At 35.6% G+C, this 27267-nt stretch overlaps 3 protein-coding genes across 6 annotated transcripts; 2 read left to right on the top strand and 1 right to left on the bottom strand.

Moving 5' to 3' along the window:
• Window positions 1–1343: 1343 nt before the first annotated feature.
• On the top strand, window positions 1344–12282 carry ccl34a.3 (chemokine (C-C motif) ligand 34a, duplicate 3). Its single transcript, XM_067452463.1, has 5 exons — window positions 1344–1419; window positions 11361–11456; window positions 11546–11660; window positions 11762–11848; window positions 11979–12282. Exons 1-5 carry the CDS (start codon window positions 1389–1391, stop codon window positions 12031–12033), a joined length of 384 nt encoding a protein of 127 aa, XP_067308564.1. The 5' UTR covers window positions 1344–1388; the 3' UTR covers window positions 12034–12282.
• Window positions 12283–15125: 2843 nt separating this feature from the next.
• si:ch211-122l24.6 (uncharacterized protein LOC557261 homolog) lies at window positions 15126–23840 on the top strand. Of its 4 annotated transcripts, none has more exons than XM_067452460.1 (5): window positions 15126–15207; window positions 22103–22216; window positions 22367–22508; window positions 23434–23548; window positions 23685–23840. In XM_067452460.1, the coding sequence occupies exons 1-5, from the start codon at window positions 15126–15128 to the stop codon at window positions 23820–23822; spliced, it is 591 nt and encodes a 196-aa protein (XP_067308561.1). In that variant the 3' UTR covers window positions 23823–23840. The 4 variants fall into 4 exon arrangements, with proteins under 4 accessions (XP_067308561.1, XP_067308560.1, XP_067308562.1 ...); XM_067452459.1 differs by having other exon boundaries at window positions 15134–15207; window positions 23355–23548; XM_067452461.1 differs by lacking the exon at window positions 15126–15207 and adding an exon at window positions 17312–17481.
• Window positions 23841–23963: 123 nt separating this feature from the next.
• Window positions 23964–26644, bottom strand: ccl20l (C-C motif chemokine 20-like). The gene is made up of 4 exons (XM_067452464.1): window positions 26488–26644; window positions 26237–26354; window positions 24426–24503; window positions 23964–24248 (listed from the first exon to the last, which is right to left on the bottom strand). The coding sequence occupies exons 1-4, from the start codon at window positions 26555–26557 to the stop codon at window positions 24152–24154; spliced, it is 363 nt and encodes a 120-aa protein (XP_067308565.1). The 5' UTR covers window positions 26558–26644; the 3' UTR covers window positions 23964–24151.
• Between the last annotated feature and the right edge of the window lie 623 nt (window positions 26645–27267).

The following is a 27267-nucleotide window of genomic DNA, read 5'->3' as shown; positions in this document are numbered from 1 at the left end:
TCAATCTAAGTAATTTTTTTACAATTGGCTCATTTATAATGGTTGATTCCTCTTCCTCCCATGCCTGCCCATCCAGCTGAAATGTCTCTGCGGTTTTAGTAGATCCTCTCCAATCCTGCCCCACTTGGGATCTTATCTTGGGATAGGAAATGCTGTATCATTTCCTGCTTTTGTTTGTGTTGTGTGTACTATAATGTCTGTTATGTTCTGTGTGTAATTATAAACCTGCTTCTTCGCTGGAGTAGAGCATATCTGATCTGTAAAGCTGTAAATAAGCAAATTTACACATTATACTTTTTTTTAGTACTCATAATAATTCAGAATAATTTACAATGTTTTTTGAACATTGTAGTCCATTTTAATTTAAGACTCCTTTATAGACAACATTGTTTATTAGTAAATTATTTTATTTCAAAGGAAACGTTTAATTCAAAGGTCTGTTTACCAGTTGATTTTGTATTTGACATGTTCTTAAGAATCACTGTCACAGAATGACAAGCTATATTTGATACTGACTGAGTTTTCTGCTTTGCATCCAGGTGTTTCACTGCTTTTATGACCCATAGTGAGGAGGGATCCGAGCAGATTGTGTTCCATTTGATTGTAAGAAATCAGCAGAATGAAATAGAACATGCCTTCGAAAAATGCTGTTAGTTACTAGTGAAACCAAAATATCTATCTGACAGATATGTGGCAGCAATTTTATTTTAATATTTGTATATTTACCTAATTACACTGGTGTAATCACTGAAGAAGTATGTAGTAATCCTCATTTGTCTGCTCAGTGAATATACATACCCTGCCAAAATCTGAATGGATTCTCACCTCACAGTATTCACAGGGAACAAGGCCTTGTTCTGGATGGTGTAGCTATGCAGATACTTCAGATGAACTTTAGTATTTGTAGTAGTTAGACAAACTGAACCCATAACATCTATTGAAGATAAAAGCAGGACATACATTTTTTTATTATTATTATTATTATTATTTGGAAATAAATAACTATTATTGAAAATGTTATTACTAGCAGTAAATCCAATGATGACACAAGGACATATTTGACAAAACTCCCTTCCCTTTTTCCCCATCCCAGACCATCGCATTCTGTTTTTTGTTTTGCGTATCCTCTTATAATTGTCGAGCTGTAAGCCATTTTAAGATTTTTTTAAATGTTTCTTTTTATCTTTAGACTAAAGTCATAAAATACAAAATTTCCACTTTCATAGAAAACACATTTCTTCTAATGCCAGACCATTTATTGGTAAATTATGTTAATTCAAATAACTTTAAGTCAAATGGATGTTTATCACGTTACCTCTGAACTGATTTTGTATTTATGGTTGACATTTTCATAGGAGCCACTGTCACAGATTGAGGAGCTGTACCTGATGCTGACTGAGGTTTCTTCTTTGCATCCAGGTACTTCATTGCTTTTATGGCTCATGGTGAGGAGGGATCCGAGCAGATTGTGATCTCTGATTGTCAGAAATCTACAGAATGAATCAGAACATGCAGTCATTTTTTTTTTTTGGACAAAAAATGCTTTCATTAGTTTCAATGCGTTATTAGAGAAGCGAAAAAAATATATCCATATATAGTGATGGCAGTAATTAACTTTAATATTCTCATCTTTACCATATTATACAGTGCCTACACCGAATGTGAGTGGCGCGTTGTTACACAGTGTTAGAATGTTGTAATCATTGACAAGTCACTTGTTTGTAGTATTCTTCATTTGTCTGCTCAGTGATGATAATACAGTAATGTTGGTATTACCTACCAACCCTGCCAAAAATACTCAACTCACAGCATTCACAGAAAACAAGGGTTCGTGCTGGACGGTGTAGCTACGCAGATTCTTCAGAGGAACTTTAGTATTTGTAGTAGTCGGACAGCCTGAAACCAAAACAACATCTATTGGAGATAAAAGGACATTAATTTTCCAGTATTATGAAAAATTAGATTATGAAAAAGTATTACTGCAATGAATCTAGTAATGACAAGGATGTATTCTGACAAACCCATGGTAAAAATGTGTGAAACACACCTTGCAATGTGGTTAAAAAGATCTGTGGCCACAGCAGCAGAACTGAAGAGAAACACAACATTTTCCATTCAGTCATATCGGTTATCATCAGCCACTCAAAAAAAAAAAAAGGGGGTCCTGTCTTCTACTACAACCCATTGAAGGCGTTGCCATCCACTGACAGGCTAATATAATATAAACTAATAATACTAATATAATATAAACTAATAGCAAATAAAACTACTAACCAGAATTGTGGCTAGGGTATACTGACCATCACAGAGTTCAAGTGTCACAGAGGATGTAATTAGAAAATGACTAGCCACGATACTTATTTAGTGGATGTAAAACTAAAAAGTCAAACAAACTAATAATATATGCGAGACAAATTGTATTTAATTAGCTATCAGAGCTTTAAATGAGGACATAAATCAAACACAATCAACATTTCAAATATGTTAATTTTGCATCTTACTTCCGAGTCTGCTCACTGCATTTCCTGGATTTCTAGGTCATGGCGGCCTGTTCTTTTTCTCCAACCACAATCTAAAGGGTCTTTATCATGTTGCAGTTGTCACAATGGCTACATACAGTATAGTATATAAGATCTTTGTGGCTGAAAGTTTCAAGAGACATTACACCCTGCTTGACTCTAACTGGTTCTTTTTTGTATATAGTACAATCATTTATTTGACTTTTTATATTTAAGCAAACATGTCAACTTTTAAATTTTTATTAAAATATTGGAAAGTAACCAAAATGCCAAGTACCAAGAATTGCTCTTTGAGTAAAAAGCAATCAAAAGCAACTAGGCAAAAAAAAAAAAAAAAAAGGAAGATGGAAATAGCAAATCAGTTAAATATCTATAATAGTGACTGTATGAAGCTTCCTTTTTTTGCCTACCCTTGAATCGTGACTGTGCAAAAAAGAGACACGAGAAAAGTGGGTTGATGTGGGGGTGAAAGTGGAAGCTTTTGTTTAAACCACATTTCCCATCTTTTAACACTTCTCCGAGGTCACTGTCACTGCGACCCAAAACTCTTGCGACCCAACAATCTTGATAAGGCTTTATAAGCCATCCTGGAAGTAAGATGTTTTTACTACGAGAAGAACCCTAGAACATCCACTAGATATTTCTGTTCTCGGGTAGAAATGCAATAGCGACCCCTAGCAAGTGAACTTAGAAAGATAAATCATGTAGGTTTTTTTTTTTCTAGGTCGGAAGAGTCTAGTGGCCTGATTTGGTGTGTCGGAAACATTGTGTGTTTCTAAGCAAGAGTTGCATCAATTCATGCGAGACTCAGAAGGCTCATGGTCTTCAACAAGGCTGAAATCAGAGGACTGTCACGTGAAAAACTTCCAACATATGCTAAATACAATTTTAGAGCTACTGTTATAATATTGGTAATATTGATATTGGTATCACGGTAGCGTCCAGCTAGTGGATAGACATGGACAGAACATTTAATGATCAGAACATAAATTTGTTATACATTAAGAGAAGCTACAAGTATTCTGTGTGGTCCGTCTCATGTACTTCACACTTGCTGTGAACTCATAGACATTCCGGTTGACATTATAGAACCTGTAAATTGAATAGGTTCAAAAACTTGTTTGTGCCTACATCAGTTAAATAAGTAAATAAGGATAAATGGTTGCTTTTTAGGATATGTTTGTATTGTGCTGTATTGTATGGTATTTTCTATGATTAACAAGTGATGTAGAAATGTAGAATGACAAGTCCACACCAAATTTCCCTACTGGGAACAAAATATATTAAATTTAATTTCCTTTTGAGAAAAAAAAAGGAAATTATATAATCAATGTAAAAATCCTTGCTAAAGTGTGAGTGCTCTGGTAACATTCTGATACATGTAAAAATATGGTCACACTTTAGTTTAGGGTCCAATTCTCACTATTAACTATGACTTTCTCCTCAATAAACTCCTAATTACTGCTTATTAATAGTTAGTAAAGTAGATGCATAAGGCATAATTTTATGCTTAATAAAATCTAACAAAAAGCCAATAATATGCATGGTAATAAGCAAATAATAGTGAGAATCGGACCCTAACTAAAGTGTTACTTAACATTTTATGAAAACAAATGTATAATTTAAATGACAATAAATAAGAAATATAATACACTCACCTAAAGGATTATTAGGAACACCTGTTCAATTTCTCATTAATGCAATTATCTAATCAACCAATCACATGGCAGTTGCTTCACTGCATTTAGGGGTGTGGTCCTGGTCAAGACAATCTCCCGAACTCCAAACTGAATGTCAGAATGGGAAAGAAATGTGGTTTAATCACTTTTAAACATGGCATGGTAGTTGGTGCCAGACGGGCCGGTCTGAGTATTTCATAGTGTGCTCAGTTAATGGGATTTTCATGCACAACCATTTCTAGGGTTTACAAAGAATGGTGTGAAAAGGGAAGAACAGCCAGTATGCGGCAGTACTGTGGGTGAAAATGCCTTGTTGATGCTAGAGGTCAGAGGAGAATGGGCTGACTGATTCAAGCTGATAGAAGAGCAACTTTGACTAAAAATAACCAGAATTTGGCGTAAACAGAATGAGAACATGGATCCATCATGCCTCGTTACCACTGTGCAGGCTACTGGTTGTGGTGTAATGGTGTGGAGGATGATGATTTGGAACACTTTAGGCCTACCTGAGCATTGTTTCTGACCATGTCCATCCCTTTATGACCACCATGTACCTATCCTCTGATGGCTACTTCCAGCAGGATAATGCACCATGTCACAACGCTCAAATCATTTTAAATTGGTTTCTTAAACATTCATGAGTTCACTGTACTAAAATGGCCCCCACAGTCACCAGATCTCAACCCAATAGAGCATCTTTGGGATGTGGTGGAATGGGAGCTTTGTGCATCCGACAAATCTCCATCAACTACAAGATGCTATCCTATCAATATGGGCCAACATTTCTAAAGAATGCTTTCAGCACCTTGTTGAATCAATGCCACATAGAATTAAGGCAGTTCTGAAGGCGAAAAGGGGTCAAACACATTATTAGTATGGTGTTCCTAATAATCCTTTTTTTTAGGTGAGTGTATATTATCCTTTTACAACTATTTACTGATTGTTCAAAGGCTAAAGAAAACTGGAAAATGTAGAGAAAATGCAGGAATAGTTTATTGAAGCAAAAAAATTAGTTAATAGTATCTGTGGGTAACAGAAAAATCTATTTACATCCTGGATTTTCTAACAGCGGTCTACCATTTTCCCAACAAAGTCTTAAAAGGCAGACAGATGAAGTTTTGCATCCTCTTTTTTATGAATGAATTCGTGGATTGGATGCAAAAGTGGAAGTTATCTTGTGGTTTCCTTATTTTAAAGAGACCGGATTACGGTCACGCTGACGGCATGACGAATGAAGACTGACTGGAAAAAGTGCAGAAACTGACCCCTTAAGCCATAGGTGTTTATGGGGATGGGTATCGGTAAGAGTTTACTCTTACCTTTACTCTATACTCTTACCGATACTGCTTATCAATAAGGTACTTTAACGGCATTCTTTCTTATTGGTTCTTTTTGTTAGACTTCATTATAATAAAAAGAAAAATTAAAAAAATAATTAACATTGCTGTTTATTTTGCTATAGATATTTTACATGTTCAGATTACAAAGCAATGTTTAAACAAAACAAATATAAAACATCTATCACTAATGCATTTACAGGCATTTTTTTGTGTTATATGCATACGATAAGAACAAGAAACAAAGTACAAACAAATGGTCAAATAAATACAGTAAATATAAAATAAAACAGATAGAAATAAAATATGGTGCTATATAAAATAAAACTGCATAGTTTTCACTGTACTAATTAATAGATTAATGCTTTTTAAACCTGCAAGTACCTTTCTCTTCACCTTTTCTTGTTTAATTCACATTAAACAAGCCCCGGTGATTGTGATTATTGTAAAATGCAGTCTCTACTGTTGCTAAATTTAAAACATGTTTGTTAATTTATAGATATAGCTGTTAAAAGCACAATAATCCATGCAAGAGTTTCCAGCTTCCAGGCCGTTTGTGTGTGCGCTTTGAAACCGACGCGACTCGCACATTATGGAGCCCAAAAAAGTGCATCCATCCATGATAAAAGCAATCCACACGGTATCTCATCTAAATATCTAGCTTCTGCCCTTCCATTTTTAACTTACGGAAAAAATAACTGACGCGGCGTGCAACGCATGACATCGGAGGTAGCTCAAGCATTTTGAACTACGAGAGGCATTAAACTATAACTCCGCAAGTTGAATACGGAAAGTGGTCTGGCGGAAACTGGCTGTCATATATACCTTGAGGGTAAATCATGGGCTAGTTTAAATTTTTGGGTGAACTTTTCCCTTTAAGTTAAAATATTCAGTCATTTAAACCTAAATCTACAGTACATTAAGAGTGCATTATACAGTCAAATAGAATGTGCCCAAATTGATGCATTTTACTCTTTAGACCTCCCTAACACAAACTTTATGCCCTCTTTGATTTTATGTTGGCTAAATCTGCAGTAGGTAACTTTTGTAAAAAAATGTTTTTTACATAATTGTTAATGTGACTGTGTTGGTGATGTCTCAGATGGGAAGTGCCAGGCTGGGGCAACCAATTTGCCTGGTGGACTGTTGGGTGGCGATGCAGAGGTGAACTGTCTGGAGGATGGGATGGATGTTCATTAGGGCCGGGTGGTGTGCCCCATTAGCCTCGTCCTCTGGATGGTTCACCTCTGCATCACCATTTGGTTGTCTGCCTGGCAGATGGGCTGTTTCGCGCAGATGCTCCCTATATGGCCCATCACTGTCGCGGACACTTTCGGTTGCCTCTTTTTCAAGTGTGATGCCACACACAGCACTTGGGGGATCACGCACGTCTGGGAGGTCCAGCACATCTGGTAGTGTTGAACTATGTGTAAGTGGACAGATGATGGCTGGGATTGGCAGCCACGACCTGTGTTTTCAATCGAAACACTGTGTTATACTACCAGTCACAGTTACAAATGTACAACTCTTACATGCAAAATATGCAGCTCTGGAAAAAAATAAGAGACAACTTAACCTTGATTTACCAATGTTAAGTGGTCTCTTAATTTACTTCGGAGCTGTATATGCAGGAGAATAATTTTCAAAATATATCGGTAGTAGACCCTTTAAAGATGTACAAAATATGATAGTTCTATCTGTTAATTAAAGGGTTACTTCAGCGATTAGCATATGGCTTTGTATCAGTAGAAACCCTGGAGAATATTCAAATTATTGTGCTTTCCTCCCTCATATCTCCCTGAGACGAGAGATTTATGCATTTTATTTCTGGAAAAATTCCTCCTATGATGCAAAATGACGATTTTTGCATCATAGGAGGAATGTTTGCCCAGAGGCTAAAGACTACAGCCAGCAGAGGGAGCTATTTCCGCATGTTTTGAATCTGCGCATGGGGGATGGGGAGATTACACTCAGCTCGCAGGGAGAGCTCAGCTTGCAGACAGGATCATTTAAACGGAGCTATGGTGAGCAATGTAAGTCTTTTAACTTCTCAAATTCATTTCTATGAAAGTTAAGCTTGCAAAGGCATGAACTGAAATGCGTGCCAGACTGAACTCCTGTGTGAATGTATGCCGCGAATGTAGTCGCGATTACCTCAGTTCTCATCACTCGTGCAGTTAGTGCTCAGTGCTGTGATCCTCGCGCGGTGACTCACTCATTATATTGAACAGACACTGTACTGTCTGTTCAATTAACTAACTTTAATTGTAGTGTCTTCTCTAACTCAGTCACAGTAATGAAGTTGGTGGTGTTGGGAATGGCCTCACAGGGCAGCGAAGCATTCTGGGAATTGTAGTCTTTCATCCCCATGAGACAAAAATACATTTTCTGTCTTTTCTTAGTCTAGAAGACACCAAATTCAAAAATAATTTCACATTTCTACAGCATTGATGACCCAGTTTAAATACAGATTCATCTTCCCAGCGCTGAAGTACCCCTTTAAGGTGTTTTACTTGCTTCTTTTTGTAGTAGTCTGGGGAAGACATCATCTAGATGTGCAAGCAGGAATTAAACTGATCTGGTCATGTCACCTCTCACACTAGTCACATGATATTGATAGATTTTAATTTAAGACAATCATTTTTTTCATTAACACAATTGTATTTCTAGCCCAAAGCCAACAACAACCCTTTTAGAGCTTTCAGAAATAAGAAAGAAGATGCAGTCACAATAATGACCGGTAAAAGCAATAAGCCACAAGAGGCCATGAATTAGTGATTTTAAATAAATTTATCTTGAAAATACCCCATTAGCATTGAAATTAACATTAACAAAGATTAATAAATACTTTATAAGTGCGGTTCATTATTAGTTCACGTTAACTAATGTAGTAGTTAACTAATGAACCTTATTGTAAAGTGTTAACAAGAAACTATTGTGGAATGGAAAGCTTCAAAGGATGTTAAAGATTATTTACCCACCGATGCCAATAAAGAAATACAGAAATGATAAAAAAAACAAAATAATAATAATAATAATTTAAAAAAAAATGTATAAAGCGTGAGCAGAATAGACACATGGCTATGAAATTGAGTCCAAGCCTCAGGAACTGTCTTTAATGAGTTCAGATGAAGAGAGGACATGAGTTTGAGTCATGTGAGGACTAGTAAAAGTGTAGCAAGTAAGTGACAGGAAGTCTTTTGCAATACTGAGTGGATCATTTGCACACTATATTCGTCTTCAGACAAATTATCTGAGTAGCAAGTGCACAGGGTAGAGATACTTGACATGCAGTGTGATGCCCTCAGTTAATAAATAAAATAAATAAAATTAACGGTAAGAGATTATATATAAATTGAGATTTCCTAGTATTCCCTTATCCCTTATCCTAGTATTGTGCAATAGGCCCCTGGTGTCGTGTGTGTGTGTGTGTGTGTGTGTGTGTGTGTGTGTATGATATTCATACACAACTGTGTGTTTCCATTTATGCTCAATGTAGACTTGGGCATTTTTGCAGGATAAACTGCAAGTTAATTTACAACTCAACTTGTACAAAAAAGTCCAGTAGCAAAATAATTAAGACCTGCTCCAAACAGTACCAACATGACAAAAAACAAAAACATGTAGTGTGTGTGTGTATGTGTGTGTGTGTGTGTGTGTGTGTGTGTGTGTGTGTGTGTTGTGATCTCTCCCACACACATGAAACAAGTTTCATTCATTTATTCATATCAAGAGGTGGCCAGGCTGGACTTTTAACAAGAGGTGTTTATTCAAGAGACACAATAGATTTTAAAACTTAAAATCTTAAAACGGTCGTCGTAGAAGTCACACTGCAGGAGTGTGCGCCAAATCTTCTGACAAATTTCAGCGCAGCGGTCATTAATTGGCTGCCAGGGAACATGTCAAACGAACGATCAAAGACTTTAGATTTTAGCCTAGGATCAGAGGAATCTTTTAGGATTCGCAATTTTTGGCCAAAATCACACAGTAGCTGTGTCTCATTTCAGAAGGCTGCGTCCTCCGAAGGTCGCATTTGAAGGGTGCATACGTCATAAGGCCGTCTCATTTCAAAAAAGTGAGTAGGACACTCCAAATGCGACCTTCGAATGTGTCCTTCTTTCACAGGATTTCGGAGTGTGCATGAGGTGTAGCCTTCACGGCTGAAGATAACCCATAATTCTTTGCGTCGCCATTAACAACCATCATATATATTTTTTTATATTATATGAAAAAACTGCACCACTGCCAGATATACATGCAAGCGTAGGTGTGGTGTTTAAAATGTAAGTTCAAGCTTGTTTTTCTTCTTAAGCTCTATTACCTCAAACAGATGGTTGTGTGGTTAACAGGATTACAACGCTTTAGTGCTTTTTAAACGTTTAGAACAGTATATTGCTGTCAAGACAAGAAACATTTCATAGTAATTTTCAAGTTATAAATAATTCATATAAACTGGCGTGAGAGCGCAACGAGGCTGAATGTGTTGGCATAGCAACGTGATACTTCCTGCCTGTGTGTCCTACAAAGGACGTCTCGTTTAATTCTGATTGAGGACACTTCGTATACTGCATCCTGCACAGGACGTGTCCTCCGGAGGACGCAGCCTTCGAAATTTGACGAAATGAGACACAGCTAGTGTGTACCTGGCTTTAAGCTCCAACCCTAAAAAAAAAAAACATCACCTGCCTGTAACTTTAGTAATCCTGAAGACCTTGATTAGCTTCAGGTGTGTTTGATTAGGGTTGGAGCTATACTCTGCAAGAGAGTGGCCCTTCTGGGTCAACGTTCCACACTCCTGGGTTAGAGAATACGGTGATCATTTCATAGAGCTATGCACAGAGATGACAGTTGTCTAATATGTGACCAGTCGCATGGGTATATCTGTGGCAATAGCCAACAACATGTACGATTGTATGGGTTGAAATGATTGATTTTTCTTTTATGCCAAAAATCATTAAGATAGTAAATATGCACCATGAAGATATTTTGTAAGTTTCCTAACAATACAAATATCCTAACAAACCATACATCAATGGAAAGCTAATTTATTCAGCTTTCAGATGGGGTATACGTCTCAATAAAAAAAGACACTTATGACTGGTTTTGTGGTCCAGGGTCACATATATGGTATTAAAAGGGTTTCCAAATGTCTAAGTGGAAAGTAACTGGCTTTGTACCTTCAGTAACTCTTGAGTATTGAGGTCAGAATGGAAAGTGCAAGGGTGAACATCCCACCATATACTGTCATGATTTGAGTGAATCTCTTACTCACCGAGCTCTCCAGGAGTCTTCACATCCTTCCTCTTTTCTGCTCAGATCCTGCCCTCCAGCCACAGGAAGCATCTGCTAGGCTCATAGGATGCCCTCATCATGTACCTGTAGACATAAGTACAAACTGCTTATTTGTGTTCATTTATTTATAAAAAAAAAAAAAAAAAAAAAAAAAAATTATATATATATATATATATATATATTATATATATATATATATATATATATATATATATATATATATATATATAGAATAGTACACGTGGAGGAAGAACAGCAGAAAAGTCAGCAAAAGCTGCAATACAAAATGTCTTCACTGACTGATGGCTCTTTTCATTCATCCATTCCTTAACACAAAATTGCATCATCAAATATCCGGACCAAAACCATAGAGTAAGCATAAACGCAGGAGGTGTTTCTACAGAGAGTGTTCAGGAGAAGAAAAAAAAGGCAAATCCACTGTAAATTGCGACAGACAGTTCCTCTTTTAGATTATATAAAAAGGGATGATGTGAGTGAGGTATCATTGAGCATCTCCAACTTTGCATCGACAGAAGACCTCAGCAGAGAACGCAACATGCAGCTCAACCAGAAGATGACGATGACTCTTGCCGCTATTGCCTTAATTTCAATTATGATCATGGAGACGAGTAAGTATTTAAGAGGCTATACTTTTAAATTCATCTGTGTGATGTCTGACTTGCAGGAAGAGATCTAATCAAACTCCTCTATTCATTAGATGGACAAAACATACCTACTGAATGCTGCACGTCCGCCTCCACCAAGGAAATCACGTTACCTATAACAGGATTCAAACTTCAGATAAAAAATCTTCCTTGTGTCAAAGCAGTCATGTAAGTATATGTTATATAAAGAATATCTATTTTGTCTTGTATGCAATCATCTCTCTCAAAAAAAATGCTGTTTCTAAATCTGTCCACCTGTCTCGGTGCAGTTTCTTCACAAGTGAGGGCCCGATATGCAGTCACTGGAGCGAAAAATGGGTGAGGGAAAAGCTCCAGGAGCTCAGAAAAGTCCAAGGGTAAGACTGAAAACACAATGCAACAGCGGTAGCACATTAAAAATGACAACATAAAGACTGATTCAAATGAAGGCCTATCAGAAAGAGCAGATTTTTCAATATAATAATGCTTATTTCTTCTCTTTCTCAGACTGCAGAACACGAACAGCACTGCCTCCACGCCTCTCTCAACCTCCTCCCCTTAAAAAAAAGATATACATCTAAAGATGCTTGATTATTTTGCTGATAACAGTACATTGTTTCAAATACTGTGTGCTTAATGTTATTTATTGTGGTGTAACTTATTGATGTATTTATCCATCAATATTTATTTCTTTCGAAGAATTTGATGAAAAAGCCATGTAACGTGTATACTGCTTACAATCTATGTTTCTGTCTGACACAATCTATTTATAACATGTTGCCAAAGATGAATTGTTCTCAAATAAAGTAGTAAATAAGCCTTAAGAAGTGTTTGTCATCTCTTTCAATTTTTTTTATAATTATTAAGGCTTACACATTTAATCATGAAACAAAGCGTGGTGTCAGAAAAAGCTTTAACGCCACATCACTCACCATATGTTCAACGAATTTGACGAGGACGCGCTGATGCGATCTCTCGTTCCTGCACGCTTGCATCTGCTTTTAAAGTATTAGTTCACTTCAACATGAAAATTTCCCGATAATTTACTCCCTTCTCATCAAAGATGTTCGTGTCTTTCTTTGTTTTAGTCGAAAATAAATTCAGGGAATTTATTTCTTGAAGAAAATATTCCAGGATTTTTCTCCACATAATGGTTTTCAACTGCAACCTGCAGTTTCAAAGGGCTTCAGTGGCTCTGCACGATCCCTGCCGAAGAATAGGTTCTTTTCTAGCAATGGGGGGAGGGGGAGATGCTATTCCATGCTATTTGAGATGCTATTCCATGCTATTTGTGTTTAGGCTGTGGGCACTCATATGAACACATTTGTTGGATGGACATCATGCCCTCAATTAAGTTATTTTTGAATTTACTTTAAAAAAGTAGTGTCAAGTGGTTCCACACAACTATAGAGTAAGTTTTACAAATAACAATTTAGTTATATGACAAAAAGAATGTCAAGTAAAGCTGACAATTTACTTTTTTTTTATGACCAATGGTTTCGCTAGGTAAGACCCTATTCCTCAGCTGAGACCGTGCAGAGCTCTCTAAAGCCCTTCAAAGCCTTTGAAACAGGATTGATTTGGAATTTTGAAAACCATTATGTGGAGAAAAATTCTGGAATGTTTTCCTCAAAAAAAGTAATTACTTTTTGACTGAAGAAAGAAAGACATGAACATCTTGGATGAGATGGGAGTGAGAAAAAATTAAAACTTCCTTATAAATTAAAGCAAACTAATCTCCTTAAAGTCACACTTTAATCGAATCAGACAAACATTGATTGTCTACCAACAGTTGAGAACAGTTGTTCTATTCGCTGCTGAGGCCGACTGACATTTTGGTCCATATGCCTCTTCTGGCCAGGGAGCTAATTAGTCCAAAGAGCCTGAAAACAGTCAGTGAAATACATCTAGTCATTTTTAAATTAACCACTGATTGAATATAAACAGGCTCAACCTCTTGTATATAAAAAATAAATAAATCTAATATTTTCTAAATTTTTTAACTAGATGGGTTGCCAGATCAAACTTCAAAAGCAAAAGGAAAGTGACAAAGTTTTTAAAGACTCAAATAGATCACTGAATATAATAAGCAAGGAAAGTCAAAAAAGTTAAACTAAACTGAAGTGATTTACACTCTAATGTGGCACTCTAATGTGCATACAATGTCTCCCTGCTTGTGGTTTGGTTATGTAGAATCGGATGTTGCTGATTTCTGCAATAGACATTATACAGACTCAGATCTGGAATTAGCTTTGGCATTACAGAGGTGAAATGAAAAGGCTAAATTTGATGGTAGGCCTATATGACTTAAATACTGAAAATTCTGTTGTCACACTATTATGATCATGAGACATTAATAGTCAGGCTACTATATTCATAGATTTAGTTACATACAATAGGTACTGGTCTACATTGTGATGACATCTTTTAGAGTATAAACAAAATTGAAATGGCATAGTTGTAAGGTTAAAGGAGAAATTGCATATACTCCCCACTGGACATCTGAAGGCTTCTTGAACCTCAGACATCAATTCTAGTTGTTTGATGACAATGAAAGTTGAAGCCTAAGTAAGGGGAAAGTTTCGCTTCAAATTATTTTTGAATTTCAAATGGATCTGTAGGGGCTCTCTGATTCGTGTTGTTTCACCTCTAGGTGGCAGCATTCTCATTAAAGGGGTACTTCAGCGCTGGGAAGATGAATCTGTATTTAAACTGAGTCATCAATGTAGTAGAAAGGTGAAAATTTTTTTTGAATTTGGTGCCATCTAGACTGAGAAAAGACATATTTTTGTCTCATGGGGATGAAAAACTACAATTCCCAGAATGCTTCGCTGCCCTGTGAGGCCATTCCCAAAGCCACCAACATGATTACTGTGACTGAGTTGGAGAAGACACTACAATTAAAAACCGAACATGTCTGTTCAATATAATGAGCGAGTCACCGCACAAGTATCACAGCACTGAGCACTAACTGCAGGAGTGAGATAAATGAGCTGATGAGCTCTCATGATGAGAGCTAAGGTAATCGCGACTACACTCGCGGCATACATTCACAACGCAAGTTCAGTCTGGCGCGTTTCAGTTCATGCCTTTGCAAGCTTAATTTTCATAGAAATTAATTTGATAAGTTAAAAGACTTACATTGCTCACCATAGCTTTGTTTAAATGAGTGCCTGCAGCTGCGAGCTATGCTGTGTGATCTCCCATTCCCCATGCACGGGTTCAAAACATGCGGAAATGGCTCCCTCTGCTGGACCTCCCTCTTTAGCCTCTGGACAAACATTCCAGAATTTTTTCAGAAATAAAATGCATAAATCTCTGTTCTCAGGGGGATATGAGGGGGGAAAGCACAATTATTTGAATATACTCCAGGGTTTCTACTGATACAAAGCCATATGCTAATCGCTGAAGTAACCCTTTAAGTGACTAATACATTAGTTTTGTGTACTTTTTCTGGGCGAGTTGGAGTGAGTTGGAGTGAACTGCAGTGCTAAGAGAGTCGAGCACGGAAGACCAACGACCGAGATTTTGGTTTGTTTTTCGCCAAACACTTAGAACATGTTTCATGTGATAAATCTGTCATAGGTTACTTACAGTCTGTGAAATATCCCTTTAAAGCCAGTTATCTGCAAAGCACTGAGGTGCAGTTTAGAAATGTACAATTCATTCCAAGTGTTGAGGTGCTGTGATAGGCTACATGGTGCGTATTTATCTGGACCTGGAAAGACAACAAAAGGTAGTATTGTTTAGACCTACAAAAATAAGAAAAAAAAGCATAAATAAGGATTCCTTTTTGTGAAGTTTACTGATACAAAGATAGGCTACAGAACCTAATTAATTCTTATCGGAAATATGATAGTGATTTGCACCTTCTCTCCTTATTGCATTTGGTGACTAAACAACTTGCAACAGGTTTCGGTGCCCTCAGTAAAGTCAGGCATTTCACATGACCAAAGTACATCCTCAAATGTTCTTTTCTGCGAAAAATAACTGCATCACTGAGGGTCACCCGTTTCTTAAGCAAACGATTGCACCATCAAATATCCTTCATAAAAATCACTGAGTAAGCACAACCGAGGGAGGGTGCTTCTCCAGAAGGCCGGGAAGATGTGTGCAATTCCTGCGATGATAAATTAGTTCCTCTTTTTGATGCTGGAGCCTGTGTGAATGTGAGGAGTTTGAGGAATTTGAGCAAACCGATTTGGCAATCCTTTAACGGCTCCGGCAGATCAAGTGAATCAAACCTAGCAATCAGATGATTGTTGGGTAACCAGAGACAGAGCGGCCTTTACAGAATAATTAAATCTCGCTATGTAACGTTACCAATAGCCTATGCACATGCAGGCGATTACGTACGTAGCCTACGGTGTTTTCATATACTCGCCATGTGTGAAGCCAGATGAACGCCATCTCTTCATGGAAACTAACTTACTTCGGCGATACAGTGTTGTCCGAATTTCGATTTTATTTAATCGAATTTATTACACCCCTCGTTGAAGTCATTCACTACCTGATTGATATGGCGTTATATATGATTTCCAAATCCACCGTCCAGACGGTAATCTATCCAGGCATATCTGCTTTGTCGGCCAAAACAGCAGACTCGACGATGTGATTGGTTAGATCGCCTGGTGTCAATCAAAATCGCAGCGAAGGGTGATTTATTTTATTTTATTTTATTTTATTTTATTTTATTTTATTTTATTTTATTTTATTTTATTTTATTTTATTTTATTTTATTTTATTTTATTTTATTTTATTTTATTTTATTTTATTTTATTTTATTTTATGCCAAGGTATCAAAAATACAAGTACATAACAAAATTGCAAAGGTTAATACAATTAAATAATAATACAACTAAAACGCCATGCATATAAACATGGGCCTATAAAACAGAAAAGCAAACTTTAACAGAATATTTGTTGTCTTTAAGAGCTTTAAGATTCTTAGATGATGATGAGTTGGGTATAGCCTACGGAGATCTTTTCTGCATTCAGTTTCCATTTCTACAATTTGCTCTCCACATCATGGATTCTGAAGACCATAAGATTATGGCTGTGTCATTTTTGTAATTTTTTTAGTTAATTATTTTTTTTGTTTTGACTAGTCTTTACTGTAGCTAATTTGTGATCTTTGCATTCAGTTAAGTTTAATATTGTACTGCTTCTATTGCTTATATTATTTGTTTTTGTTGCATGACAATCAAATTGTGGAAGACATGGGAGCAAGAGAAAACGGGCTGCTGTAGCTGCATTGTATTGTCAGCTTTATAATATTTTTTTGCTGATATATATATATATATATATATATATATATATATATATATATATATATATATATATATATATATATATATATATTATTCTAATCCAATTTCAGAAGAAGAAGAAGAATGCTCTGCACTTCTCCCTGAAACCTGTGGCAATACAAAAATACATGCTGGGTTTGTAACTATGTAACTATAATATTGCTCAGCTAATTTTAAATTGCCTAATTTTTACTAGATAAAACCCCAGTTTTTCCCTCTGTTTTAAGCAAGGTATGCATAATAAATTTTAATAATGATTTAAAATGTGTATCATAGAACAACTTTAATCCACTTATATTTTTCTTTAAGGATGAGCTGTTAAGAGATGATGAGGTAGTTGAATAATGTTAATGTGCTGTTTAACTTTTTTAACTGCCTGTGCTAACTGTTGCTATATCTTTTAAGTTACCAGGAGCGTTTGCTAAAGAATTATGTCAACATAAACCAACCCACTGCATCCAATGTTGAACCCCTCCCCGGTGTGGGCGTGGCCTAAATGCGCTCTGTGCGCAAGCGGTTAATCGGCTCGGCTGCAGACAGGGACGCTGTTTGACCTGCGCTTTTGCTGTGATTTTTGTCTTATCAAACTACACATTTTTGACAGACTGTCTATAAATTGCTAGAAATGGGATCATTTTTTTCTAGTTCTTTGACGGTGCCGCCTTTCATATTCGATCTTCCCGAGTCTAAGGTCAAAGACGGTCAGTGACTGAATTATCCGTTAAGTTCAAAATCCTTTTCGGGAAAATTAGAGCTGACGTTAGTTATCATCTTTTTCTTTACTTTTTTCTGTCGAAAATGTTCGTTTTTTGTTTATCCATTATTTTAAGCTGGCATTTTCCTTCACATTTGCTTTAGGCTTAGGCCTACATTTCCCCAATGTGTTGTTAAGTTATTCTTATTTGTAGATTACAAGAAATCGATCGCTAATATCAACAGTTCGCCAGTTTAAGACAGAACAAGTCGCGAACCCGATATAACGTTACACAGAATTAGGCTACAATTACGGTATTTCAAAATATCTGTTTTTTCGAGTATTCATGCAAACATTATCTGTTATGTCTTGTGTAAACGTGTGGAACTGATTGGGTAAACCATGGGGTAAACTCATGTGTGACACTATTTTAGATCCGTGTGGGCTTGGTCTTAATATGAGACATTAATATATATATATATATATATATATATATATATATATATATATATATATATATATATATATATATATATATATATATATATATATATATATTAATGTTTCATATGTCATTAATGTCTGTTTCATATATAGCCTATAATTTTGGCCTGTGTTGTGTGTGTGTGTGTGTGTGTGTATATATATATATATATATATATATATATATATATATGGCACAGGCCAAAAGTTTGGACACATTACTATTAGTAATGTTTTTGAAAGAAGTTTGAAAGAAATCTGTTTCTTTCTGCTCATCAAGCCTGCATTTATTTGATCAAAAATACAGAAAAAAATGTATATTGTTATATATTATTACAATTTAAAATAATTGGTTTTCAATTTATTATACTTTAAATGATCATTTATTTCTGTGATCAAAGCTGAATTTTCAGGATCATTCCTCCAGTCTTCAGCACATAATGCTTCAGAAATCATTCTAATATGATGATTCATTTTCAAAGTTGGAAACAGTTCTGCTGCTTAACATTTTTTCATAACCTGTGATACTTTTTTAGGATACTTTAATGAATAAAAAGTTATATATATATATATGTGTGTGTGTGTGTGTGTGTGTGTGTGTGTGTGTGTGTGTGTGTGTGTGTGTGTGTGTGTGTGTGTGTGTGTGTGTGTGTGTGTGTGTGTGTGTTTTAAGAAAAAAAGAAACAATTGTTTTAAAAAATAGAAATCTTTTGTAACAACAATATATACTACTGGTCAGTAATTTGGGGTCAGTCATTTTTTTCTTTCTTTTTTTGAAATAAATCAATAATTTTGTTCAGCAAGGATGTGTTAAATTGTCTCAAGCTCTCAGAACTCATCAGTAGAAGATCATCAGAAGCCCTACGCAAGGTCCTTGAGAGATGCTCAGTCACAGTTTTACTCTTGCATCATCAACAATAACCCTGGAAACTCCAAGAAGCTTTTCTCCACTATAAATCACATCCTCAAACCGCAAACTCACACTTTTTCAGAAGCCACAGAAGAGAGGTGCAATAAGTTCATGACCTTTTTTAGGAACAAAGTAGACAACATCCACTTGCTTCTATCTAGTACCTCCGCTCTGCCTGTCCCGTCTGTTGATCCACAGCCAGGGACCTTCCAACATCTCTGCTGCTTCTCCATCATCACACAGCTCGAGGTTGAGGACATCATCAGAAAAATGAAACCATCCACCTGTGCACTGGATCCTTTTCCTACAGCCTTGGTAAAATCTAACCTCTGTGTCCTAAGTCCATTTATAACCAAGATTATTAATAATTCCCTCCAGGCTGGCCTTGTTCCTTCATCTCTAAAAATTGCTATCATCAGACCACTTCTAAAAAAAACTACTTTAGACCCAGACATTAATGACAACTACAGGCCCATCTCCAACCTCCCATACCTCTCTAAGGTGCTGGAAAGGTCCATTTGGAGCATAGCAATCTTTATGGGAAATTTCAGTCTGGTTTCCGCTCAGGACACAGCACAGAAACAGCTTTTGGTCAGGGTCACAAACGATCTATTGATGGCGGCAGATGCTGGTTCCCCATCCCTTCTCTCCTTTAACTGCAGCTTTCGATACAGTTGACCATAACATCCTCATTCACCGTTTACATTCCACTATCGGTCTCTCTGACTCGGTCCACAACTGGTTTTCTTCTTATCTCACTGGGAGAACTGAATATGTTGCGTTAGGAGAAGCTACATCCCTGTCACACAATGTCACCTGCAGTGTCCCTCAAGGCTCTGTGCTCGGACCCACCCTGTTCATACTCTACATGCTCCCCCTTGGCCGTCTCATCAGCCGGCATGGGATTTCTTTTCACTGCTATGCTGATGACACTCCCCTTTACTTTAGGACAAGTTCATCTCCCTCTGCTGACCTCACACCATCTACTTTGATCACTTGCCGGGATGAGATAAAGGCGTGGATGAAGCAAAACTTTCTGCAGCTAAACAGCTCCAAGACTGAAGCTATCCTAGTTGGCACTCCACTTCAGGTCCAGAAGTCCGTTATCACCAGCGTTGCTTTCTCTGGTCAGGGAGTTTCCACTTCAGTCACCAATCTGGGGGTCAGAATGGAATCGCAGCTTACTTTTGAAGCTCACATCAATCACCTGTGTAAGACCTCCTTCTTCCACCTCAGAAACATTGCCAAACTTCGTCCCATTCTATCACTGGCTGATGCGGAGAAGCTTGTCCACGCCTTTATCTTCTCCAGGCTGGACTACTGCAATGCGCTCCTTATCGGCATCCCTAGCAAAAATCTCCAGAGGCTGCAGTGTATTCAGAACAGTGCTGCTAGGATCCTCATGAGAGTGCGCAAATACGACCACATCACCCCCATACTAAAATCACTCCACTGGCTTCCTGTGTCGTTCAGGATCGAGTACAAGATCTCTCTCCTTACCCACCAGTGCATCCATGGTGATGCTCCCTCCTATCTCAAGGAACTCCTCACCACACAAACAGCCACTCGTAACCTCCGCCCTGTTTCTCTGTTTCGTTTTAAAACTCCCTCGACCAATCTCCGTACTATGGGAGATCGGGCTTTCTGCTCTGCAGCCCCCAGTCTGTGGAATGCTCTCCCTGACCACCTGCGGACTCCACAGACTATAGATAGATGCATTTAAGCGTGGTCTTAAAACACACCTTTTTAGCAGAGCTTTTAATTGACTTGTTACTTCTTTATTTTTTCAGTTTTATTTATTTTATTTTAATAATTTACTTACTTATTTATTTATTGTTGTTGATTGTTTTTAATTCTGTATCACTTTGAGATGTTTAATATAAAGTGCATTATGAATAAAATGTATTATTATTATTATTATTATAAAAAATTATAGTAAAGGAGATTTATATTATTTGAAAATATGTTTTTATTTTGAATAAATGCAGTTCTTTTGAACCTTTTATTCATCAAGTATATTAGGCAGCAGAACTGTTTCCAAAACTCATAATGAATCAGAATATTAGAATGATTTCTGAAGGATCATGTGACACTGAAGACTGGAGGAATGATCTTGAAAATTCAGCTTTGCATCACAGAAATAAATTATAATAAATAAATATATATATATATATATATATATATATATATATATATATATATATATATATATATATATATATATATATATATATATATATATATATATATCATTATGAAGGTTTTTATGTGGGAGTATAATAAGTGTGTGTATATATATATATATATATATATATATATATATATATATATATATATATATATATATATATATATATATATATATATATATATATATATATATATATATATATATATATATATATATATAAATTAAATCATAATGTAATAATGAAATAATGAATGATTTTAATTTTATGTAAAATAATAGACTAATTCAAAGCATGACTGTAACCAGGTCAAACAGAACAGTGAACGAAATTCTAAGTTGGCGAAAAAAATCTTTTTTGGACTATTTGCTGTTTGCATTAATTTGCGTCGTCAAATATTATTAGTCCAGAGATTCTTCACATGAGTGAATAAATACATCCATCCGATATCAATATTTTATTTCCCTCATTATTTGAAAATGGAAAATATGGTTTTTCACTTTAAAATAATGGTCCAGATCACCAGTAGTCCTTGAAGAGTGATTGTACTTGCACAAGTGATGCATTTTATTACGTTATTCAGAGTAACAAAGGACAATTCTTAAGAACTACTAGTGATCTAACAATGTTTTCCACTTTAAAATAATGTTCCAGATCACTAGAAGTTCCTGCATAATGACTAGGAACCATTTAAGTAATTAGTGATGCATTTTATGACCACATTGAGAGTAAAAAAAAATACAGTTTCTCACATCTCAGACATGTTAATGTTGTGATTAGTAATTAATTAGTAATTCTTTATAATTTTTCCTTGTTACCTATTAGTTATTAGTGACGCTAGTCTCCTTCAGTAACTATTAATTACCTAATAAGGAACTATCTTAGTCCTGAATTCAATATTACTTACTGATTAATTCTATATTTGTTAATAGTATAGCTGAAGTGTTAATGTAGTGCTACTTATTATTCCTGCATTACTTCCTGCATAGTTATCTATTAATAACAGACTATTATTCTAAAGGATGTTTTCTATATGTGTATTGCAGATGAAGAAGAAAAGGTTGACGTTTTTGCTGCACTCCATGAAGAAAATTTTAAAATGTGTGAAACTATGTATCGGCAGAATGCTCGCTCCAAAATGGAAGAGAGCAGGTTCAATGGTAACGAGTAGGCCTATCAGAAATTCTGAAACATGAGACTTTTAAAAGTTTGCCTAACACTTTCTGTTTTGCAACCAGAGCAGAAAGAGCAAAAGTATGTCCTATTTCAGTAGGTCCAGGCATAATGTCGATCCTTCACGTGTTTTTCAGTGTATAGACGTAACTGGAGTGAAGTGGTCCAGAAGTTGGAGGAGAAATACCCCCAGTGGACTTCTGAAGACATCACGAACCTTAGATTTCATTTCGAGTTTGCCGTGGATAATTATAAGTACCTTCTCCACTTCTGCATCCTGTGAGTGAACACTTACTAACGGTACCCGTGCATTATGCAAAGCTAAACCTTGACAGAGGAATGTCACTTCAATGTGTAACAAACTATTTCAGCTCTAGGTGGCAGCACTCGCTAACATCACAAGGTCACTAGATCAGGGGTTTCAAACATGATGATGCCAGTTATGATGAACCTTTATAAGGGACCCCCTTAAATCCATCTATATATTTTTATGAAAAAAAAAACATTTAAACTGTTAGATAGTAAGTGTGACGTTTTAAATAGAGCATTGTTTCCTAATTTAAATCGGCTATACTTAATGTTGGATGGATAAACCTAAGGAGGACATGTTCAATAAAAAAAATTACTTGTATAAGCAACTTTCACAATAAATGTATAAGCAGCTATGTAGCGCATTAAGAATACAGCTCTACAAACCCTGTGGGCAAGATAAAGCGGACTATAGTGAGAAAAACTCACTAGAAAAATACTAAGCAAACATACAATTCTGAAAAGTATGTGGCAAACAAGGAGAGACTTTATCCAGTTTTGCTTTGTCTTTTAATTATATGAAATTTTTCTGGGGACTGCTTAGAACCTTCTGCAGGGCCCCTGTGGGTCCCCGGACCCCAGTTTGAAAACCCCTGCACTGTAAAAAATTATATGTTCAATAAGTTATGACAACATATGTTTTTTACATTGTTTTAACTTATCAAAATAAGTTAAGAAATGTTAAACTTTTTTATACAATATGTAACTCATTTTTTTTTAAAGTCAGTTTAACATAATTTAAGTTGAAATAACTTAAACATCCGAGGTGATTGTACTGCAAAAGTTCAAAATGTGCCTCTGTTTTTTTTTTTACAGTGTGCACTAGATCTCTCACTCACATATTCTCTCTTGTCCCGTCCCCCCATGTACTGTCCTTTCATGAACTCTGGGACAGCAATGAGCTGCTTGACTTCTTTCAGGATGACACTTCTCCTCGGCGGCGCAGAGCGATGTTTGACACCGTAGACACTCATAAATACGAAGCCATCAACTTCGAGGAGTATCTTCAGGTTGTATATAAAATACTTTGAGGGACTTTTACATTATTAATTTTAGACTCTAACTGTGTTAGTTTGTCTTATAACACACTAAGTGCAGATTATAAGTATTTAGCTGATTGCTTTTATATCATTGTCTCTCTTTTAGCTGATGAGCACTATGAATATTAAGAAACCTGTAACCAGGCCTGCTGGGTTTGACAAGGACAAAGATGAGATGTTGACATTGTGCGCCGACATATCAGAAACTCATCCTTTTAAACAGATGTGCTATGGTTTATTCTAAACTATAGTGATTTTGTAAAGTAATTGCTGTCACTTTTGTTCTGTGTACAGTATCTGTGTTCTGCTTACTCTCTCTTAAGAGCTTTCTTTCAAGTGGCGTACATACATAACTTTTTTTTTCAACTTCAGTTTTTAATGCTTTTTTTTCTTTTAGTATTGCTGTTTAAGACACATCAGCAGCTCAGTCTGAATTATACATTCTGTGTGATATAAAAGTGAGTACAAACATATAGTTCTGTACAAAACAAGCGTTTCATTGTTAAGGATGACTAGTTAGAATAGAAGTCAAAGTATGAGGATAATCATCAGTAATTATTAATGTAATCTGCTTTATGGGCTGCTGGTGGTGGTTCTGGGAATTGTACTTTTCAGTCCATCCGTGGTGAGGGGCTGAGGTCTCTTGTCTGTCATTTTTGCTATTTTGGTCCTATAAAGAAAATATAAATTCAATAAAGTCAGTGTTATTTTGGTCATCATAAAATAACAAATCAATACGAGTCTGTGACACTATTTAATGCTCCGTGATCACAAATGCTACCTTGAATGTTGCAATGGCACATTGCAGGTGACTTGTTTTAAATGTCACACACTTTGTCGTCCTTACCTCAGACGTGCAAGCGCCGTTTTCACCCACTGATCCTCAACGCTCGCACACACCTTCTTGTTGTTCTTGGTGAAGAAACTTGAAGAAAGATTATTAGAATGATAGAAAATTATAGCAAAACTGTTTTATTTTCTTCTGAAGGTGCTGTAAAAATATGATCAGTAAGTCATGGCAACATACATAACTTCAACTATTTTTGTAGTTGAAATTTTTTTCCACATTTTTTATGTTATGCAAGTTTCAACTCCTTTGATTATTACAAATTTAAGGCAGCAACTTATTTTATTTGGATTTATTTTATCACAGTTGTCAGTTCTTTTCAGTGGTGTAAATATAGAGGGGATCAAAAGTCTGAGAGCAATAGTATTTTTAATTTAGTTTTATATATTGACAACTTTTCAAACATATAGACTTAGTATCTTTTTTTAAAATAAATTAATGCTTTTTAGTCAGTAAGAATGCAATAAGTTGATGCTTAAGACAATGTTGCAAAATATTTCTAATTCAAATCATTTTGAACTGTATTAAAGAGTACTGAATGTATCATGCTTTCCACGAAAATGTTAAGCAGCAAAACTGTTTTCAGCTTATAATAGGAAAAAAAATATTGCGCACCAAATTTGCATATTAGATTTGACTATTTTTGACCCAATAAAACACTATTAATAAAGACTATTAATAAATAAAGACTATTTTTGATCCAATAAAACAAGTGTGGTGGGCAGAAAGAGACTTTAAAAAAACAAGGTTTTGTATTGTATTATCAACATAACAATTTGAGTGAAAAGTTGATTTCAAATATTCAAATTAAGTTAAAAATAATATATAATATACTCATGTTTTTCAATACAAACACATTTAAAAACAGTTATACAAATAGACCTTTAAAGACATATTTCTTCCCTAATAATTATTCCTTATTTTTCCTTCTACTTTTCTTTTCCTTTCATTTCTTTTGTGATAATCCTCACACCACCAACACATAAAAACACATAATTAGAGGAATAACCAATGAGTACATAGAAACTTTTACATACAAATAAAATGCAAAAATATATATATATCAATAAAAAAAATTACATTCACATATTTATATCAAACTCTTATAATGACCCATTCCTAATAAGTAATTCAGATAATATTATTTAAACATCAAATATTATTATTAATAATAATAATATTAAATAACTCATTTAAAAAGGAAGTTTTTCCGTATCCTTTTTAACTCACGCTTTAATTCAGCAGCTGAGCAACATGTTTGTGTAAAACTTGATCACGTTCTCCGGCATGATTTGAGAATAACTCAAAATAACTTCTCGCAAGCGAGAACGTCTGACTTAGAAATGATTTGATTTAGTGACCTATAACGCTGAATCTTAATCATATACACTACTGTTGAGTGAGATTTCTTTTTAATGAATCAGATTATTCAGTAAGGAAGCATTAAACTGATCAAAAGTGGCAGTAAGACATTGATGTTCTTCATATTCATCAAAGACAAACAACTCTTTCAAAGTTTTTAAAAAAATGTTTAAAATAATCGTACCGACTCCAGACTTGTAAACAGTTATAATTTTACAGCACACTTTTTAAAAACATCTTTAAAATTATTAATATAATATTGTTTTTTTATTAATTAAATGAAGTCGCTGATTTCTCACTGTATGACACTTTATGTGTTTTCTTTTTTTTTTTAATCGGCTGCCCACATATTTAAATGTATGGTTAAATGTGTCTATTTTAGTGTAACCACATTGTGTGGGTAAGTGTGAACCCTGACTCATTTCTGAGGTCAGATCCCAGTGACTCACATGATGGCATCTATGCGGCACACCTCGCGGGAGCTCTGCTCGATAAAGCCCTTGATCACACCGAAGGGCAGAGGATTTCGGGTGTATTTCACACAGCAGGCGTAGTTCAGCGGGCCATCTGACATGACACAGCATCTTTCTTAAAGCCATAGTCATCGACTTGCATAAAATAGCTCTGTTTATACATATTGTCCATTCACAGCAATGCAATAAAACAAATGCAGCAAGACCTCATTTGTAAAGAAACTTACATGCTGCTGGAGTGTGTGGAAACAGGCTCAGGAGAATACTGCTGAGGACAATGACGGTGATCAGAGACATTATGGAGCACGTTTCAGATGGAGATGTTTGCTGTGGCAGTGCAAGGCCTTATATTTGTGAGCGATAAGATCTGTTACACGTGTCGTAGAGACACAAATCAGATGCAGGCTCCAAAATGGGGACAGCAACCACAGAAAAATAGGACAGGAAAGCCGATATTGCCGATATTACAATTCTTACAAAAGCAAGTCCCAACCACAGATGTACAGAGTGATCTACTGGTTTCCTCCCTGTATCTTGAGCAATTACACACGTCCCATGTGAGAAGCTGCTGCACGCAAGATACAATCTAAAAAAGGGTTCATTGGGGTTCTGTATAGATCCATAGGATTCTTTACTCAACTCCAAATTGCTCACATTTTATGCTAAAAAGGTTTTATAATGACAAGAAAGAACCCTTTTTGTTCTTGCATTATTTCATTATTCTACAACATTTTGTAGTTGCAATTAAATTATTGTTTATTAAACTGTTTTAGTAACTTAATATCACATGCTGATGTGATATTAAGCATTTCAATCATGCATTTCAATCATGCAATCAGCATTTCAATCATGCTGATTTTTGGAGAATAAAAAATGAAATGGCACTCTTTGTGTGATATTGATTTACTACATAAAATGAGAAAAATATATACATTTTCTAACCGCCATATCTTGAATTTTGTAATCATTCACATGCATTCATAAATACATTTGAATACACTGAATAA

Source organism: Pseudorasbora parva, chromosome 9 (genome assembly GCF_024679245.1).
Source record: "Pseudorasbora parva isolate DD20220531a chromosome 9, ASM2467924v1, whole genome shotgun sequence".
NCBI classification, from domain to species: domain Eukaryota; kingdom Metazoa; phylum Chordata; class Actinopteri; order Cypriniformes; family Gobionidae; genus Pseudorasbora; species Pseudorasbora parva.
Note: the sequence above shows the minus strand (reverse complement) of the source record. Positions and strands in the feature narration are given on the sequence as shown.